At 43.0% G+C, this 20,939-nt stretch overlaps 1 protein-coding gene across 2 annotated transcripts in view; it reads left to right on the forward strand.

Annotated features, from left to right (window-relative positions):
- The window catches only part of LOC109922394 (KN motif and ankyrin repeat domain-containing protein 1-like), a 63,279-nt gene that overhangs the window by 15,293 nt on the left and 27,047 nt on the right, over nucleotides 1–20,939 (forward strand). Inside the window, exons 2-5 of one of the 2 annotated variants that reach the window (XM_048613980.1) lie at nucleotides 12,116–12,238; nucleotides 16,655–16,758; nucleotides 18,004–19,929; nucleotides 20,622–20,721. In XM_048613980.1, the coding sequence (XP_048469937.1) occupies nucleotides 16,722–16,758; nucleotides 18,004–19,929; nucleotides 20,622–20,721 (2,063 nt within the window). In that variant the 5' untranslated portion in view covers nucleotides 12,116–12,238; nucleotides 16,655–16,721. The remainder of the gene's footprint in view (nucleotides 1–12,115; nucleotides 12,239–16,654; nucleotides 16,759–18,003; nucleotides 19,930–20,621; nucleotides 20,722–20,939) is intronic. The other variant, XM_048613979.1, reaches the window with a different exon arrangement.

Here is a 20,939-nt window from a genome sequence, read left to right on the forward strand (position 1 = left end):
CGGGCCTAGACCCTTCATCAGATGAAGGGTCTAGGCCCGAAACGTCAGCCTTTCTGCTCCTATGATGCTGCTTGGCCTGCTGTGTTCATCCAGCTCTGCACCTTGTTGTCAGGGATAAAGGGGTCTTTTTCAGAATAACGGTCGGTGACTAATGAAGGTCCGCAGGGCTCCATGTTGGGACAATAACTATTCATGTTATGTATTAACGATCTGCGCAAAGAAACAGAGGGCATTGTTGCTACGTTTGCAGATGACATAAAGATAGGTGGAGGGGCAGGTAGTGTTGAGGGTGCAGGGAAGCTGCAGAAGGACTTGTACAGGCTGGGAGAGTGGACAAAAATGTGGCAGATGGAATACAAAGTGAGAAAGTGTGAGGTTATGAACGTTGATAGGAAGAATAGAGACTGTTTTCTAAATGGGTAAAGGCCTCAGAAATCTAAAGCAGAAAGAGACTTGAGAGAGATAGTAGGAACTGCAGATGCTGGAGAATCCAAGACAACAAGGTGCAGGGCTGGATGAACACAGCAGGCCAAGCAGCATCATAGGAGCAGAGAGGCTACACCTGCCCCCATACCTCCTCCCTCACCCCCATCCCAGGCCCCAAGAAGACTTTCCACATCAAGCAGATGTTCACCTGCACATCTGCCAATGTGGTATACTGCATCTGCTGTACCTGGTGTGGCTTCCTCTACATCGGGGAAACCAAGCGGAGGCTCGGGGACCGCTTTGCAGAACACCTACGCTCGGTTCGCAATAAACAACTGCACCTCCCAGTCGCGAACCATTTCAACTCCCCCTCCCATTCCTCAGACGACATGTCCATCCTGGGCCTCCTGCAGTGCCACAACGATGCCACCCGAAGGTTGCAGGAACAGCAACTTATATTCTGCTTGGGAACCCTGCAGCCCAATGGTATCAATGTGGATTTCACAAGTTTCAAAATCTCCCCTCCCCAAAACCAGTCCAGCTCGTCCCTGCCTCCCTAACCTGTTCTTCCTCCCACCTATCCCCTCCTCCCACCTCAAGCCGCACCTCCATCTCCTACCGACCAACCTCATCCCGCCCCCTTGACCTGTCCGTCCTCCCTGGACTGACCTATCCCCTTCCTAACTCCCTACCTACACTCACCTTTACTGGCTCCATCCCCGCCTCTTCGACCTGTTTGTTTCCTCTCCACCTATCCTCTCCTCTATCCCTCTTCTATCCGCCTCCCACTGTCTCCCTATTTATTTCGGAACCCCCTTCCCCTCCCCCTTTTCTGATGAAGGGTCTAGGCTGGAAACGTCAGCCTCTCTGCTCCTATGATGCTGCTTGGCCTGCTGTGTTCATCCAGCCCTGCACCTTATTGTCTCAGAGACTTGAGAGTCCTGGTTCAGCGTTCTCTTAAGGTTAACATGCAGGTTCAGTTAGCAGTTAGGAAGGCAAGTGTAATATTAGTGTTCATTTCAAGAAGGCTGGAATCCAAGAGCAGAGATGTACTGCTGAGGCTGTATAAGGCTGTGGTCAGACTGCCTTTGGAATTTTGTGAGCAGTCGTGGGCCCTGTACCGAAGGAAGGATGTGCTGGCATTGGAGGGCTCCAGGGGAGGTTTACAAAAATGAATCCAGGGATGAAGGGCTTGTCAGACGAGGTGCAGTTGGGGACTCCGGGTTTGCATTCAAAAGAGTTTAGAAGGATGAGGGAGCATCTGATCAAAACTTACAGAATATTGACAGACCTGGATAGAGTGGATGTGGAGAAGATGTTTCCACAAGTAGGAGAGATGAGAATCTGAGGTCACAGCCTCAGAGTGAAGAGATGACCCTTTAGAACTGAGATGAGGAGGAATTGTTTCAGCCAGAGCATGGTGAGTATGTAGAACTCATTGCCGCAGATGGCTGTGGAAGCCAAGTAATTGAGTGTCTTTCAAACAAACATAGAAAGGTTCTTAATTGGTAAGGTGATCAAAGGTTATGGGGAGAAGGCAGGAGAATACATATCAGCCATGATCAAATGGCAGAGCAGACTTGATAGCTTAATTCTGTTCTTATATCTTATGGTCTGGTTGTATCAAACCAATTAGAAAAGATAAATCTGAAATACAACTTCAGAATAAACCTGGAATAATATGACAAGGGGTATGAACTAATGTTAGTCAAATTTAGGACTGATATGAGGGTGTTCATCATATAATTGACTAACCTGTGGAATATACTCAGTACAAGGTGAAACCCCTAACATGAAATACAGAAAGTTAGCACGCAGGTACAGCAAGAATGAATGCAAATGGTATTTAGACTTTATTTCAAGAAGTATGGGAAACTAAATAGGGAAATTTTGTTACTACTTTATAGAATATTGATGTAGTGTCCTGTGTACAGTTTCAGTCTCCTTATTTAAGAGGGTTGTACTTTTAATGACAGCATTTTAGAGAAGGTTCACTTGGTTAATTCCTGGTATGAAAAGATTGACTTTGCGGAGAGGTAGAGCAGATTGTACTTGTACCCGATGGAGATTAGAAGAATGAGAGATGATTCAATCAAAACATGTAACATTCTGTTGGGCTTGATAGAATTGATGCTGAGAGGAATTTCCATTTGTGGGGGTATCTAGAACTAGGAGATACAGATCTAGGATAAGGGACCAACCATTTAAGAAAGGATAATGAGAATTTTATTTCTCTCAGAAGGTCATGAGCCATTGGAATTCTCCTCCATTGACAGGGGAAGTTGAATTATTCAATCTATTCAAGGTTGAAATACACAGTTTCTTGATCTATGCAGGAGTTAAGGAACAGGCAGGAAATGGAATCAGGACCAATATCAGATCAACCATGATCTTATTGAATGTGCAACAGGTTTGTGGGGCTGATTGACTTACTCCTGCTACTACTTTGTAAATTCTTAAGTTCTTATGATTTAAGAGCTCAATTGAATGGGGTTTGGGAGTTTGGGGGCTGTAAGATGTTTTATATGAATGAGTAAAAATGAGCCAATGGTTTCTCCCTGTATTGACTGGCATTATCTGCAATCTAACTAATCCCTTTCTGCCAGTAATTGAATGGAATGATGGAGTGGATAGAGTGCCTTCATATTCCCATTATTAAGATAAGATGGGACTGCCACTTACCCCCCTCACACCTCCCCCACCACTCCCGCACCTCCCCATCTCCCCAGATATGGGCGTCTTGCCTCAGGAAGCCTGAGAAACTGGCAGTAGCAGGAGTAGGCCCTTAACTGGGTCTCATGCCAACTGATGGTCACACTGGACAAATCAGACCTAGAGTGAAACCTGGTTTGATAGAACCATATACATACATTTAACTTTTTCAGTTGGTTAACCTAGTGGTTAGTCGCTGAAGCAAGAGGGATGAGGGGCTTGTCAGAGGAGGTGCAGTTGGGGACTCTGGGTCTGTATTCAATAGAATTTAAAAGGATGAGGGAGCATCTGATCAAAACTTGCAGAATATTGAGAGGCCTGGATAGAGTGGATGTGGAGAAGAATATAATATAGAATATAAATTCATGACTCAAAAGAAAAAAAGTTATTTATTAGAAAGTTAGAAGATCTTAACACAAATATCAAAACAAACTTCAGCCTGGTTCCCAACACTATCTGTTACAGATGCTCAATTTTAGAGAAATCTCATTTCTTTACTAAATGGGTCCTTTCCCTTGGGTGGCTGAGACCAGTTTTTATCTTGTGATTCCTTTCCGAGTTAGATAGTATGAAAGCTTTACAATTCTGATTGGCTTAAACCTTCTCAGTTCGAACAACTTGAAGACTTTTCCCCAACGCTTACAGTTTTGGAAGCTGCACAGACCAGAAATCACTTCTGCAGAGGTGAGTGAACCCCCTGAACTGATTTGATTCTCCTGCTGGGAGAAACTGGTTTACCTTCTGAACTGATTCCAGGTTCTTCTAAAATGAGACCTGAACCTTCTGTTCTGAATTAAAAACGAAACTATGCTTTAAAGTGCTTACTGTGTCTGTCTTTAAACCTAACAGTCTAAACATTTTATCCATTCTCCCAAGCACTTTGATGACAATCACATTCTTTCTGGGAAACTGAAGCACTTTGGTCATTCAAGTCCAATGATTTCCTGACCTGTTTGAAAAAAGTACCTTCACAGTACTGACCCGCATCCATCTGCCTCTATTTTGAAATCTAAATGCAAAACGTATACATCTTAAATACCTTTCATGACAACTGGCATTGATTGCTCACTTAAAAGTCTTCAATTGGCGAAATTGTGAAATGCAGGAAGTCACTAACAAAAGTGGTCTTTGCAAACCAGGCCAAGCCATGGCCCCTGTGTTGCCAACCTTCACTGCTGGAATCTCAATACAAACCCCTGATGCACTTGTGGGGAGACACATTACAGAAGCTTGCCCCTTTCCAGAATAAGTGGTGGCTTAAACACTTTAAACTCAGCAAAGAGGAGGTGATTGCTTGGCTTCCAGCATTTCCATTCACAAAAATATTTTCTTTTAAAATTTGGCTGCCTAATTCCCATCTCCATGGTATGGGCAGATAGATAGTGGGCTTGGTACCCGCTGGATTTAATCTGTCTCCCGCCTTCGAACCTGCCTGTAAGGGAGTGTTAAATCTAACCTCGTGCAAGAAGGCGAGATTACAAAGAAACTCCAGACTTTAAATAAATTCCATTTGGCGTCAAAAAGCTTTGTCCTTCAAAAAGCTACTGAAAAAAAATTGAAGGTTAGTTTAGCATATCATTTCCACCCCTTTGTCTGTGGGAACATTGCAAAGTGACTGACAGAAGGATGTGTGCAAGCTGCCGCATTGTTTTAATCCCAGATGTTTCCTTTAGAGGGTGGAACTCAAAACAATTGGGATCTGTGACCTCTGTGCTTATTATTGGGCAAAGCTGCAGCCCATTAATAAATGGACTTATCTGTATCTGAGCATGTGGTTTCAAAATGTAGAGGGTGAAGATTGACATGTATCCTTCTTGTTGTGGACACTTCTGTCCAGCCACACAGTGTTGTTTTAGCTGGAGTGTTTAAATCATGACTGTTACTGTTGCAACAACTTTGCAGAAATATCAGGAAGAAGGTTTGCTGTTAAACTGATTATGGTGACTTGGTTTATTCAATCTGTACACGCAGACTGGTGAGTTATACTTTGCAGACTCTGTGGAAGGTTTCTGGTTTCTAAGCCATGTGTCGACATCCACTGGTCTCTGTATTGGCAGGTACACTTAAAGATCACTTTCAGGCACTTATAATTGCAATGAGGGTTTTGCTTCTACCCCCTGTAAGACAGTACGATCTAGACCCCACCATCCTCTGTGAGGAAAATGTGCATTCTCAACTCCCTTTTAATTTTTCTGCCAAGTACTTTAAATCTATGTCCCCTGGTTATTGATCTCTCCACAAACAGAAATAGGCCATAATTCAGTCGCTTCTCTGGCCCAATCTTTCCTCATGCTAAAATTCTCCATTCCTGGCAATCCCCTCATATATCTCCTCCATGTCCTCTGCAGATCCCTTGTAATTTAATGACCAGAACTGTATGCAGCACCTGTATGTAGCTGTGGCCCCCTGATGCATTGTACGGTTGTTGCATCAGCCTCCCAGCTTTGATTTTTTGTGCCTCAGATAATAAAAGGGGAAGTATTCAATGTACCTTTTTGTCTACTTTATCTACCTCTCCTGTAAACTTCAGGGAACCTATGACATTCACTCCATGACCATTGATCATCAAGTTCACCAAGGTTCCCAAGACAACATCTTCCAATTCCATGACCACTACATTCTAGAAGAGCAGCAGATAAATATGAACACTGCCACCTGCAAGTTCCTCTTAAAGCCACTCGCCATTCTGACTTGGAAATATATCCTTGTTATTTCAGTGTTGTTGGGTCAGAACTGTAGAGCTCCCACCCTAACAGCATTGTGGGTATACAGAGACCAAATAGACTACAGTGGCTCAAGAAGACAGCAACATCTCACCACCCTCTCAAACCATTAGGGATGGGGAATACTCAACCAGTGGTGCACACCTCCCACAAATGAATGAAAAAAAGTGTTCCTCTGCACTTCTCAGAATCCTACTATTCATTGTGTAATCTGTTGCCTTGTTTCTCCTGCCCAGATACATTCCCTTTCACTTCTACAGATTGAATTCTATTAACCACTTTTTATTGCCCACTTTATTAGTCCATTGATAGCTTCGAGCTTCCATCTTTATTGCTAACAAACAATTATTTAAACATCTACACAAGGGGACTTTGTACTTTACTGATCAGAACCCCAGTAGAAACAGCCTTTCAGTCCAGAAATAACTCTCAACATTTACTATTTTCTTTCTGGCACTGACCATTTTTGGATCCAACATGCCACTTGGATTCCATAGAATTCCACTTCTCAGACAGTCAGCTACAAATTTGGTTAAAATCCATTAAACTTCATCAAACATGCTGGATTCATTCAATTTACTTGATTCCTCCTTAAATAATTCAGTCAAGTCCTGCAGGTTTTTTTTTTATTACGGTGATTTACCATCGCTCAGGTTTTACTGACTGTAATTATGCAGTTGAAATCTTCATCCTTTTTAAAGCAATGTTACAATATTGGCTGTCGTCCAGCACTATACATGTCATCAGAGAGGCTTCCAAATGCTAGTCAGAGCCTATACTATTTTCTCTTTATGTGAGGTGCACTGTTTATTGAAGATCCAGCTTATGGAGAAAGTTAGTGGTCAGCGTCAGAGAGCTTTATCTAGCACAGCTGAGTGTACTTTCAGGGATGTAACAATGCAATAAACCAGCAGAATTACCTTAGTCCACCCTCCCTGAGGAAGTGAAGTTGTTGTTTCTGAGAGAAATGTAACTTTCAGGAGTGTCCTGTGCCTGGTCTGATGCACAGCAGTAGCCCCCATTGCATTATTGAATAAAAACAACATTGAATCAAAAAGAGCTGATGTTTATTTGTGTTGTTCTGGATATTGAACATTTGGCCTCATTATTGATGTCACATTTGGCCATTAGAGCAAAGAGCAAGGTGTTACTGAATAAGGGCCATTTGGATTTCTGGCGGGGAGTAGGACAGAGGGAGGAGGATGGAGCATTTTGATAACCTGTACTTTTAACATGGGACAGGAATCCTGTCAGCTGTTTTAAAATATATCCAATTAGCTAAATAAACCAAATTAGAGTTGTCAGCTCCACAAGGAAGCTGTAACAAAAGTCAAAATTTCAAAGGGAACTTATCAAATTGAAATTAAAATATCATTTTTGGACACCCACACCCACATTGCCCACCAGTTACAGACAGCCTGAAGCCCCCTGGGAGACACTGTGTGCTCTCTGTCCAAGGACAACTGAGCACAGACATAACCATGGAAGAGAGGCAGACAGTCAAGTGTAATGACCTCTCACCAACCCACATGACTGGACCTATCTGGATTTGTTAACAGCAATCTCAGCAAGACCCACAGGGAGATCTTTCAATCCACTCACCCGTCTCATCACCAGGCACTCAATGTTCGGGAGTATGGGGTAGATGTACAACAAAAGTTTGGAAACAATCTTTTTCAAAACAGGGGTTGTAGCCCAGTGCAATTCATATATACATTGAGCATAAACTCCTTGGGATTGCAAAAATAACAATTGGTGTGGGAGTCCTTGAACCTACTTAACCTCTGATTTATACAGGACTGTTGCATGTAAAATCCTCCCCTCAGAAATAACTCCAAAGAGACAGGCATCCTATCACCCTTTTTTTTTTTTTTTTTTACTTACATGTGCACAGTACATAGACTCTGCCTAGCTTGCTCAAAGCCAGTCCCTGGAACAAATTGAATCTCTGAGACTCCTGTTTATATTTGTCAGCCAGTGCTCCCTGATTGGCACAGGTTAACAGCTCCAACAAGGGATCATATACTCCTTGAGATCCACCTGACCCTCATTCTAATCACTCCACCCTCTAAATCCCCAATGGAAATGGGAAGAACACTGACTTGGAGTGCCCTCTACTGGATGCCTCCACCACTCTGACAGCAGAGTGGAATACCAGGTTTATCCACGCAGTGGAAGAAGGTGAGGAAGTGCAGGGACTGTAACAGTGACTGTTCAGGAAACCCCTCTCTGTGTTGAACGGAGGAAACAGCTCCAGACACAGCTCAAAATATGGGTCCCTGAGGATGGTTTCAGGGTCTGAGACCAACATGAAATTCTATCTGAGTGGGGGTCAATTTAGTTAGAAGCCCATCACATACTTGAGCCTCCTCTACACCGTGAGTGCCAGGGTTAGTGTACCACTGTTTTAGGGCAACCAGATGTTCAGCCTGTCAACAGGACATTAATAGACACACACCTAGGAATCCTGTCGACAAGAGGTCTTTTGGGAAAAGGTTTCAGGTGCTGATACTTCTTCTGCTGGTTCATCACCAAGTCAGTGATGTTATTATGTAGCCAGTCTAGCCAGTAGTACTGGTGGTTTCGCACTGGTGGTCTTTCCACACAGCTCTCTGAAAACAAGTTTCACTTTTTTGTTAAATCTCTTCATGTGAAGCCTGTTCCAAATGTGCCAATCATATGCAGGGGTCAGCACTAAAATCCCAGCAGCAGCACTCTGATCAGTTTCACTGCTGGAAGCAGAGGAGACCTGGTTCTGACACAGGATCAGCCGTTTCTCAAGATGAAAAGTTTTAATTTTGGAAGCTAACAGAACAAGGAAAAGTTCTGTTGAAGTCTGTCAGTTTATACTCAGAATCCAAATTATTGTATAAAATCATCAGGAGTGAATTATTCATTGGTGCACACTCTGAGTCATAAATACATACTGAAGCCTGAAAGAGCAGGGTCCAGCTGTAAAACAGCAAAATGCGGGCAGAATATATGCACGTTGATATTCCGAGGAAACTTTCTGTCTCAGTGGAATTAGTCAGTGAAATTTTCCAATCAATACATACAGCTGGATAGGCTGTGTGAATGGTGAGGCCTTGTTTGAAGTTGAAGGGTTAATTCATTTGCAGTGATAAATTCCTCAGCGTGCATTTTAACACCAGATTGTGTTTCAGTCAATGACAGCAAGCAGCAGGTCTAAAGCACCAGAACTAATTATGGAGGTAGAGGGCAGTCCATCAGAACCTGAAGATGACTGTTGTGCCTCTATTCACTTTCTGGCAATCCAGTGTTGGAAACATTTCATTGTTTCCACTGAGCTCGGGGATGGTCAGATGACTAGTTGCTTCAAGTTGAAGAAGTAACATCTAAGACCGAGTCCAGGAAATGGACTGCAGAGGCACAGGAAAAGAGTAGGGTTCTTGGAGACAGAGTATCCCTCTGTTCCTGTTCTGTTTTAAATTGTAAAATTTTGGACCTGTTTTTGATTGTGTCGTTTGGATTCTATTTATAGTGTGGCATTTACAGCTAGCTAAAGGGCAGCTTTGAGCCGCTGGAACTTTGTCACTTCACGAGATTCTTGGGATGGTTTGTGGAGTCTGATTTTTTGAGATCTCTCTGGAGGCAGCCAATTAGTTACCTGCATCAAGAAGCCTCATCCAATCAGGGATTGCAGGCAGGATAGCCAATCGAATTGCTGAAGTCTGTGGGTGACCGGCAGCCCCACCGGGAAAGATGGGTCATTCTGATACAGGGAGGGAATGTCAAGGGCACCTTAAAATGGAGAGACTCCCTGAAAAATTATGAAAAGATAAGGTTTTATAAATGTACAGTGAGGATTGGAGCAGGGTCCAGCTGTAAAGCAGAAACATGTGGGCAGAACATATGCACACTGGCATTCCGAGGAAACTTTCTGCCTTGTTGGAAGTGGAAGCTCCATTTTCAGGGAATTAGTCAGTGCAATTTTCCAATCGGGGGATGAACTGACATGCAAGATCAGCAATACTGCTACTTCACTAGTGAAAACTCTTCAGCAATGCATGATTCTATCAACTCCATGCTTACATCTGCACTGTATGAAGGAGACAGAGAGACTGACTGAGGTTTATAATCTGCTGCTTTGTTTGAAATCTAACAAAACATTAGGTACAAGAGTCACGTTCTAGGCTGAGCATGGTTATACTAATCGAACGTGGTGTATTCAATAATAATCCAATCGAGCGATTACAATAACCTGCTGTTCACATTATGGCCATAGTGTCTATTGGAGAAGGAGAATAACCTGCAAGTACCTGGATGTTGAATAAGGACAGGATCAGGCTCAATGTTGTGCTCCCTTTATTATCAACAAACAGACTTATGTACGAGGAATGGCCATTTGGACAGTCTCCTAGGACTGATACCCAAGTAAGATCCATTCTTCCCCCACAGGGCCCCTCACCCCCACAGGGCCCCTCAGCCCCACAGGGCACCCTCACCCCCACTGGGCACCCCCACCACCATGGGAACTCTTACCCCCTGAGAGGACCCCTCACCCTCACAGGACCTCCTCACTCCCATGGGAACTCTAACCTCCTGAGGGGACCCCTTACCCCTCACAAGACACCTCACCCCCACAGGACTTCCTCAATCTCATGGGACCCCTCACCCTTAGAGCTGCTTGTGGAACCCTCCACCTCTGTCCTGGCAAAGGCAGCTGGGCACCCCCTTACCACAGGGAAGTTGACAGAATCTCCACCTCTATTGACACACCCACTGGCCCAAATACCAGAAAGAACCAGCAACTGAGATGGAGCAAATTGGTGGAAAAATAAAGTCCACCTGCGAGATTGCTAACAAAACTCCCCCTCACAATCTTTTCAATCAAGAGTGATTACCTCAAACCAAACCAAGCAATCTCTGAAGCAACACAAAGAGAACAGATAAGTTCCACAATCCAGTTACTGAGCTGTCAATAGGAGAAGTAATTCTTGGCTAGGATTGAGGGAGTTTTCTGTGTTAGTCTGGCTGAATAACATTCATAGGTCCACGTCTGCGAGAGGAGGATGAATGAAATGAGTGGATGCTCAAGTATCTGACTTCACCTCCTCTGGTGTTCTTTCTTTTGAAGGATGATTAGAATTTAAACAGATATAGGATTGCAGACAATCCATTCCAGTCAGCCGGCTCCCAATTCTGAGAAGTTTTTAACCTTTTTTCTGCCAAATGGATTGGACTGTCTGGGAATACTCTGGCATTCTAATGCTTCTCACTCTTTGGATGAATGAACAAGAACGTACATAGAGGCTCAGTTGCTCATCTGTCCCACAGACATGGGGACTGACTGCAGAGGGAACTAGGCTGTGATGTGATGACTTCACAGTTGCATTTCCAACCAGCAGCGAATGTTTAGGTGTATTAGGAAGGATAGCTGATGTAATAATGGCCGCAAAAAGCATGCAGGCGATGCTTTTCTAGAGAACAAATGCAGAAAAATGCTTCTTCAAAGGAACATTATTTGGTGCTATACCTTTAGTGACAAGTTGTCACTTGCACGAACATCAGCATTACTCAGATTGGAATTTCTGATTGTGTCAGATCCATGTAAGCAGCCAGCAGCTCACTCGATCTGCATTCCACAGAGTGGGTCTGCTGCTCTGTATGATTTCCAATCACAGTTTGTTGTTGACTGAGAGATTAGCCTGCTTCAACAGCACTTGTCTGTGCAAGTTGTCTGATCCTGTTTACGGAGGGTTGAGCTTGATTAAGTGGGCAAGAGATATTTTAAAATTTGTTTTACATTTCACTCAAGTACCAATTTTATTTGAAGCTCAGATTGCTCTGGGAATCAGTGTCCCGAATTGTAAGGTACTACAGTTACAGTTCCATGTCTTATGTGGGTTTGTTGTCTGTCGTTTTCAGGAGGCTCGGGATAGTGTCTAAGGTGGGTTCACAGGGAATATGAATCCTTATAAACCACCATCTATGATATACAAGTCAAAGGTAACAACACTACAAACCCACCAAGAAACAGCCTCAACCTTTACTTACAACTGGCACTTATAACATAGCTTAATGCAGAGTAAATCTCCCTTTATATACACTGACGTTAACCGATCAGCTTAGCCTGTGTTTGTTGGATGTGATACACTTTATCTGATCTAGCAGTCCAGTTGCATTTTATGTGAATTGAAATCATTTGTTTGCTGAAAGTGCATTGTTTGCACCCTGTGGTTTGGAAGAATAGTGTAATGAGATTAAAGTGAGACATTTGTTCACCTTTACAGCAAAGGAAAATCCACCTCAGAATCTCTAACTGCTGGGAACTCTCGTCTGTAGTGCTGCCAAGTATAGCTACTGATGTCATGGCTGAGGCAGTCCTGAGACATCACAACATAATTACAGCAAAGGTAAAGAAAGAATGGGCAATTATATATAATCTGAACATCCTAAAGTGACTTGCATATTTTTGTTATTATTTGTTCATGAGATGTGGGCATTGCTGTTTAAGACTAGCATTTATTGCCCATTCATAATTGTCCAGAGAGCAGTTAAGTATCAACTACCTTGCTGTGGGTTTGGAATCACATGGAGATCAGACCAGGTGAGGCTGGTAGATTTCCTTCCCTAAAGGACATTAGTTTTTACAACAATCAACATTGGCTACATGGTCACCATGAGGCTAGCTTTTAGTTTCAGATTTCTATTGAATTCAAATTTCACTATCTTGCATAGTTGGATTCCAGCTGGTTTGCGATGCAGACTGATGATAACAGCTCCATTCCCGTATGGGATGAGGTCACCATGAAGGCCTTGTCATGTGAACCTTGCCCATTGCCCGAGGCCTGGTTACCAATCATCTCTCTATGGCAGTCACTATGGCTACTTTTATGTTCACTTTGCAGTCCATGTGGTGTGGATACCTCTGTAGCCCTTTTAGGGAGGGAGCTTCAGATTTTGACCCAGTGATAGTGAAGGAACGGTGATGTATTTCCAAGTTAGGATGGTGTGTGAATTTGAGGGAATTTGCAGGTAGTGATGTTCACATGTATCTGCTGTCCTTGTCCTTCTAGATGGCAGATATTTTGGACATGGATGGTGCTGAGCACAAGGTTCTACAAGCAATAATGAGATAAATAACCAGTTAATCTGCATTGCTGTGGGGATAAACGGTGGCTGGGAAAGTTTTATTCTGAGAAGTCTCCCAGAATAAGATGGGGACCTCCATTTAATGTTTCATTTAAGAGATAAACGTAGGCAAGGCGTTTGATTCTAATCCATTTGCCCTATATTTCTAGACCTCATCATGACACAAATTGTGGCATACAGAACCGACAGCATGTTTAACAGGCCAACAGCAGGTCAAATGTGAATTGACAGAAAGAAGGTGTCTGCTGTAATTCTCATGGGCTCCTGTACACTTGTGGGACCAGTTGCCAACATTTAATACTGTAAAACATTGGAGCCCCTTTAAGGAGAAGGTGATGCACTGTATTTATTCTGGAATTTGCACAGCAGCAGTGAGACACCAGTTTAGCGAAATTTGTTTCATCCAGTCTTCCCAAGCAGTTCTGCCTGATGGACAGTGAGATGAGGTATTGCTATGAGGATGAGTGGAAGGGAGCAAAGCTGCTCCAACACAATAGCTTCCTGAGACTGGGGTTATCCAGGAGCTGGAGGCCTTGGCGTCAGGAAATATACTTTGGAACTGACTTGATGTTTACTCGTGGTAATTCACGCTTGCAGAAAGAGTCAATACTATTGCTGGCGAGGCTATAGGAAGCACCTCCCTGATCTGTATCTGACTGCGCAGCTGGAGTCAATTTGGATTCAACTTGTCATTAACCATTTGACAAACTGGTAGCACTTTCACGACTGGAAAGGGAGATCAAAGGGCCAGTTTCTGGAAAAGCAGTTGAAAGAGAGAGGTCCGATGAGAAACGAGAATTTATCTTCCTGCCCCATGTGGCTGCAGCTCCGTGGCTTTTCATTCATGCTCCACACAGTCAGCAGAATGAAGTTACAGTGTTTTGTGTTTGACTGAGGAATATTTGTGTTTGTTAAGGTGCCTGCCCTGTCAGTAGGGGATTTATTTCAACCCTGTCTGTGCTGTTCGATGGGACAACAGCAGCGCTGCACACTCAGCTGTGACTATTGCTTTTCCTCAGCAATATGACTCACAGCTGGTTCTGTTCATTGGTCTGGGAGGGTGAACAATGTGGAATGTCTTGCTCCAGCTGTGATATTAATTCTGTGCTCTTTCTGAGCGAGGAATGATGGCATTTCCATTGTGAAATAGACATGGGAGAAACATGTGTATGAATGTGACAGAAACAATGTGGCAGAGGGTGCATGTTTTCACAGGGCTAGCAATACCTCCAGGACAGTTCACTGCTTATGATCGTTATGTTGTGGACATAGAAGTATTTTTTTAATTGAGAGATTTCATAGAAATCTTGTTTGCTTTAGACCTTGATTAGCTATTTTGAACAGCAACTGGCTTGGAGAGGTTTTTCTTTGTATTAATCAGCTCAGTTGAAAGAAAACCTGGTAAGAACAAGTTGAGTTGGAGGAATTCTTGATAACAACAAGCTGCCAGGCTTAGTTTCTCCTATTCTGAAAAGAAATGCCTCTTGTTATGTTCACTGGAACTTAGTTGTTCTTTTGAAAGAACATCTTGAGACTGTATTTCCCGACTAAGCTGTCACTGAGAGAAAATTCAACTCTAAGACTGTAAACTGATGTCAAAGGCAACATTTTATCAGCATCACTTATTTCCCAGCTGTCTTAGTTCCACGTAGTCATTACTAACATTTCTGGAGATTAATCCATGTATCAAATTTTCCCCACTATGCTTACTGATGCATATTTTTTCCAATACTAGCCAGAAATTTGTCATAAAATTCCATATGGAGTGAGAACTAATATGTTTGTGATTAAACAAATTTATGGTGTGAAATGAATAAGGCAGCCACCTGTTATTGTGACGCCTTCACATGGACAATGGGCAGTAGAACAGAGGAACCAAAAGAAATTGCAGGGTCACAGAGTTTCAATGCAATACCAAAATCAAAAATCAGAATTATCTTATTAAAGAAGTCTCTGAATTTTGTTAATTCGTTAGGTACCTTCTGACTGTACTGATCCTCCATGATTCACTCTCTCTGTCTCTGACTGATGATTTTTCTGTTTCTTCAGTGACCTCTAGATTCTGGGATCTATTCATTTCTCTCCAGCCTTCTCTCCCAATTGTACATTCAGCACCTTTTTAATACTCTGATTTCCAGACCCCTGAACAATTTATTTCATGTATTAGGAAGTTCTCAAGCTTTCCATACACTGAACGCCTTACCTCGAGCACGCAAAGCTCAACTACAGGAACATTTTTGTCCTAGACGTTTTCTTACACAAGTGATCAGGGAACAGTGGTACATTGGGGGGCCTGTGTTTATAATGTATCCCACTGCAGTCATTGGGAATTGGATCAAGGTATTGCCAGTTACATGGTCAGAGCAAACCATCATGATCAATTATGAAACAGCAACAAGTGGCCCTTATGTGACTGCACCATCAGATATGGCAAGCCAGTTGGAACTGAACAGAATATTGTGTGGGGATTGTTGGAAATTAAAACAGGCACTTATTAGATACAGAGTGGCTGAGTTACTGGCTGACATCTTAATAGGTTGTATTTGAGCTATTCAGCCTATCTATGTGAAGCTGCTGGTCTATGAGGTTATTTACAGAACAATAGGAATTTACAGGAACTCAAGTGAATTTCACAGAATGTTGTAGGTCTTCAAATTCCAAGGACATCATGTGAGACCTTTTCTTCTCTCTCTCTGAGTTCTTTAATTGTTATTACCTTTGCAGAAATTCTAGAGCATTGTCATTCTTAATCATCCATTGTTGGGAGTGAATTTGTTTTCATTCTGTGTAATAATTATAATTCCTGTCCTTCCCTACCACCTCCTCCACCTACACTCCACCCTGACATGCATTGCTTCTGCACCTTCTAATGATATGCTCCATGTCCATGTCAGGTCAGATTCCACAATCCACCCTCACTCTATTTCCAGTCACACTGGCTCTGAATCTAATTCCCATTCCTTCATGTTCACCTGCCTTATCTCTTCCCTTCATCCTTCCCTATCTCTGAATGTCTTCAGCAGGAATGCCTTGAAGCTTGGGAGAGTTGAAGGCTACAGTCCCTCTGGCACTGTGTTAGTCACTACAACTGCTGTCCCTGAAACTTAAAAAATAGATATCCCATTATGTATTATTCTTTATTTGTATAGGCGACTTCTGATTTACAGTTTGTGAACAAATGAATAGCATCAACAGGATTTGATTCCCCCAGAATAGAAAAAAGATACAATGTAATGCGACATAATTTATTTGTTTAGCCATAGAGGCTAATTTGAACCTAATGTGCCAAGCAGGAATTCTACTAGATTGCCTGCAATGCCAGTTTTAACTTCTGCCCATTATTCCAATCACTTCAGTGGTGAAAAATCAGGCTAAGTGCAAAATGAGTCTTGCTCTGGGTCCTGGTCAGAAGGCTGGGTTAAAACCATTGGCCCTCCTTATCATGTGTAGTGGTCTGCTCCCAAAGCCTGTAACTGGTCAGCAGGCAGGACTGCCGCTCCAATTCGTAATCTGTTTGGAAAGTACAACTTTCACTTGGCAGCTCTCAGATCAAGAATTGAGCGGATGGGGAGTCTCAAGCCAGTATTTATTAGAATGGAGATCTGAGCATCAGTGTATCTAACTGCCAACTTGATACAAGGTAGTGGCATTATATTTCCAGTGTCTTGTATTTGCAGGTTGCTTGTTTGGCTGGAAGCACGATTATCTGTTGATTCTATGGGCACTCTGAACATTTGAGGAGAGATGTCACAGCCGACGCAAATGAATCTGAGCATCCCAGGTAAGTACCTAATTGTCCACTGCTGTAGCCACTCACTGGCTTCTCCTCATCAATACTGCAGGCATTTTGTAATCTTAGGAGCTGAAGTGTGACGCGTCCATCATCCCTTAACAAGAACATTTTAATTCTAGTTTCCAGGCCTCGACTTAAAAGTCCAACTGACCTGTAGCTGCATTCATTAGCTGCACTATATCTAATGTGAATTTCCAAACTCCCTGTTGCTCCCATCGTTCTGAACTCTCATTTATCCAAATCATTGGATGCAGCATGTTACTCAATGTATTGAAGTTTGTGGATGTACAAGGTCGTTATACAGATTCTCCGCTGTCTAAGAGTTTGAATCAGTGCACAAATAGCACCATTAATCCTGCGGGATATTGGAATTCCTCCATTTGATAATCTTAGAGCAGAAGGGTTCTGGGTTGTGATTCTGATCATTTGTTATTTTTTTCACATGACGGCCTCACCACAAAATAACAACAGATGTGGAAAGCCTTTTCACATATCCTAGTTAATCAAATAAGTAATCCTAACCTAGTGTCCATTAGTTCCTTACAGAATTCCAGGTGTTTTGTCTCCAGTGTTCTGTCTGGAATATGATTACTTTTCTGCATTAACTTTTTTACGCAGACAAGAGTTTCCTGACAACTATCCTAAAATGATCTTTTTACTTATTCGATTTTCTGTCGCCTGGACATTTCTTCTACAGCTTAAATTAAAGCAGTATCCTGGATTAAATTCTTGTATGTTTTGACTGCCCAAAATATCAAGACCATCAGCAGATTAAAAGCGACAAGTAATGGGCGGCACGGTGCCTCAGTGGTTAGCACTGCTGCCTCACAGCGCCTGGAACGTGGGTTCGATTCCACCCTCGGCCGACTGTCTACGTGGAGTTTGCACATTCTTCCCGTGTCTGTGTGGGTTTCCTCCGGGTGCTCTGGTTTCCTCCCACAGTCCAAAGATGTGCAGGCTAGGTGGATTGGCCATGCTAAATTGCCCATAGTGTTCAGGAATGTGTAGCTTAGGTAAGTTATAGGGGGATGGGTCTGGGTGGGATGCTGTCAGGGTCGGTGTGGACTTGTTGGGCCGAAGGGCCTGTTTCCACACTGTAGGGATTCTATGAAATTCTATGAAAAACCTTTGAGTGTGACCAAATCAACATTTATTTCAGTGTGAAAGTGTCGAGCTATCTGCGGTGATTATTGTTACTAGCAAATTTGGTAACAATGTCCTCTCTTTCCTTAGATCTGGGGAGTCATGCTCTGTACAATGAGTTGGATGACAGTGAGAAGAGTCCCTATGCTGTGGAAACACCATATGGTTTCCAGTTAGATTTGGATTTCCTCAAATACGTTGATGACATTCAAAGTGGAAACACGCTGAAGAAACTGACCATTCATCGCAAACCCAGAATAAAAGCAACAACAAACACCAGTGGATGGACCTCCACAGAGTCACTGTCCTCCTCAACCAGTGAGGACATTAAAGTATTGCCCACGACCCCAAAGTTTAGAACTCATGCACTTAGCAATGACGTGAAGGATCCTGTCTGTGCTCAGCACTTTGGTATTGCATCACCACCAGCAACCAACAGTCTTCTTCCGCCACCTTCCCCGAGATCTTCCTTGAGGAATCTTCGTGTGGAAAAGACATTATTGGAGACTAGTCGGAGGTTGCAACAGGAACAATTCACAACTGATGATGTCTCGAGACCCATGTTATCGAACAGTGGATCCAAGCTGGGTGTTGGTTTGTGTGGTCAAAGCCAAACATCTCCATCTGCCCAACCAACATCTATAGGAAATGGCGATGTTAACCCAGGCTCCAATCCGCCATTTACTGGCTTCTTCAGCTTTAGCCCCATGAATTCGGGACGAAACTCTCCCGTCCCGAGTATCACACCGGCTCATCTTCAGCACATCCGGGAGCAGATGGCAGCTGGCCTGAAGAGGCTGAAGGAGCTGGAAGAACAAGTGAAAATGATTCCATATCTGGAAAGGAAACTCTGCGCGGTCGATGAGGAGAAGAGGCAGCTCATAGCCGAGCTGAAAAAAAGGAAAGTTTTTAATCCACCTGAGGCCTCCCTCCTCAGGCAGCGGTCATACAGCACAGGGAATGTGGCACAGTACCCGCCGGAAGCTAGGAAGGTGGTTGAGCTTCATATTGATTTAGCTGGTGACAGTGAGGCGAAGAGGTCAAGCAAAATTAAAGAACTTCGACGGCTAACTGAGAAGTTGACGGTTGCTGAAAGCAGCAGAGCATGGTCTAAAGGCCCATCAACAGGAGGGTCTCCAACCAGTCCAGAAAAAAATGCACTGCTAAGGTCAGTGGGTGTAGGAGAAAAAAAGGACATGAATGAGGTTGTCTTTTACTATAAGTCCGAGAGACCCACTCGAGAGGTAGCTGTTGGAACAGAATCAGACACAAGGCATATCGGTGTTGGAGTTGTTGAGTCAATGTTGGGGCTCACCACTATGGCACAAGAGGAAATTGAATTTCTACAAGAAATTATCGACAGTCAGAAAGCTAACATCTCAATGATTGCAGCTGAACTGGAGGATGCAAATAACGAACTGAACAACTTAAAACTAAGTGTGGCCCCTGTCACTTCAAGGACGGTGGTCGATGCCAGTGTCATGGCCAAACCACTTATGGTCCATGCCAGTGAGGAAGCCAGAATTCCAGTCATGAGTCGAGCAGTAGGTGATCACTTGGAGATTACTGACGAGTCTGTGGATTGCACACCGCAGATGTCTAGTGTAGGAGTTGGCTGCAGCTTTCAAGTACAGGAGGCCTCTGTTGGTCCAGATACTCCAATCACACAAGAAGATGTTGATGATACATGTTTGGATATTTGCAGCCAGAATGAGAGTGGATGTAGACAAGAAAGGGCCCAAGGAATACAGAAAGGGGACATGAAGATGGAAACTATTGAATATGAAGCAAATGCTCATGATCAGCTGTTAGAGGACAGCCAGAATGTGGGAATAAAAGATTGTGAGACTAAACATAAGATTAAGGATGAGGTGACTACGGTGAACGTATCAAAGGATCGTGTTGCAGTCAAGCTGTATAGCACATCTTTTCAAGTTGTACATGAGGGAAATACAATTCCTGAGGTAAATGTGCAAAAGCCCCTGGGTCAGAACTACACGGTCAGTCCTACCAAAGGTGAGTCTGAGTTTTTATATTTTAATGTGATACAACATCCCATGGGTCAAAATCCAAACAGAAATAATTGGTGAATCATTTTGCACTTTGAAGGTTGAAACGAGAAGTCAATAATTTATTCAAATCATCTTTTTGACTCGGTGTCAGTTCCAAGTATGTATGGGCCATACAGTTAACAATCTCAGTGAAGTGCATGGACAGAATATTCAAAAATTTGGGGGAAAGACACTTAGAACGAGCATTAAAGGATTAGCTGCCACAATTTTAATTTCAAAGGAACTTACCCCAACTATTTGGAATGACTAGGTTATATGTTGACAGTTAACTAAATGTAATTGACAGAAATGGATTCATGGAACGAAGATGAACTTGCATTTAGCAGTGCTGCTGTATACAGCTCGTATGAACGTATGAAATAGTAGCAAAAGTAGACTCTTCGGTCACTCGAGCTAGCTTCACCATTCAGTTAGTTCATAACTGGACTGCTTATGTTTCAAGTTCCACATTCACATTTACCTGGGTCAATGCTATTGGTTTCTGTGACGGTGTTAATGAAACTCAATCAGGTTCCACTGTTTCAAAGCCGAATAACCATTGTTTTGGACAGAGCCTCTCTATACTGTCTGGCTGTCTTGGATTAGATAGGCTGAATGATTGTAACCAATGTCATGATACCAGTCTGTTTCTAACAGGAGTGTTGAAGTCAATCATGAAAAAGAAGGATGGCTCAAACAAAACAGAATCAAATGTCAGCAAAAAAAATCTACAATTTGTTGGTCTTCTGAATGGCGAGTAAGTTATTACAGTTATTTGTCCAAAATGTTGCTGCATTGATGTGGATAACGTGTATGTGTAACTGTGCTTCCTATTAAATATTGAGAAGACTAAAATCCTTGTCTTCAGTTCTTGTGACAGTTTCCATTCCCCAACCACCTACTCCATCACTTTCCCTAGCGATGCCTGAGGCAGTCTTGATGTCACACTTGACCTTGATATGTGCTCATGGCCAC

The sequence above is a fragment of the Rhincodon typus genome, chromosome 29 (genome assembly GCF_021869965.1).
Source record: "Rhincodon typus isolate 14 chromosome 29, sRhiTyp1.1, whole genome shotgun sequence".
Lineage (NCBI taxonomy): Eukaryota > Metazoa > Chordata > Chondrichthyes > Orectolobiformes > Rhincodontidae > Rhincodon > Rhincodon typus.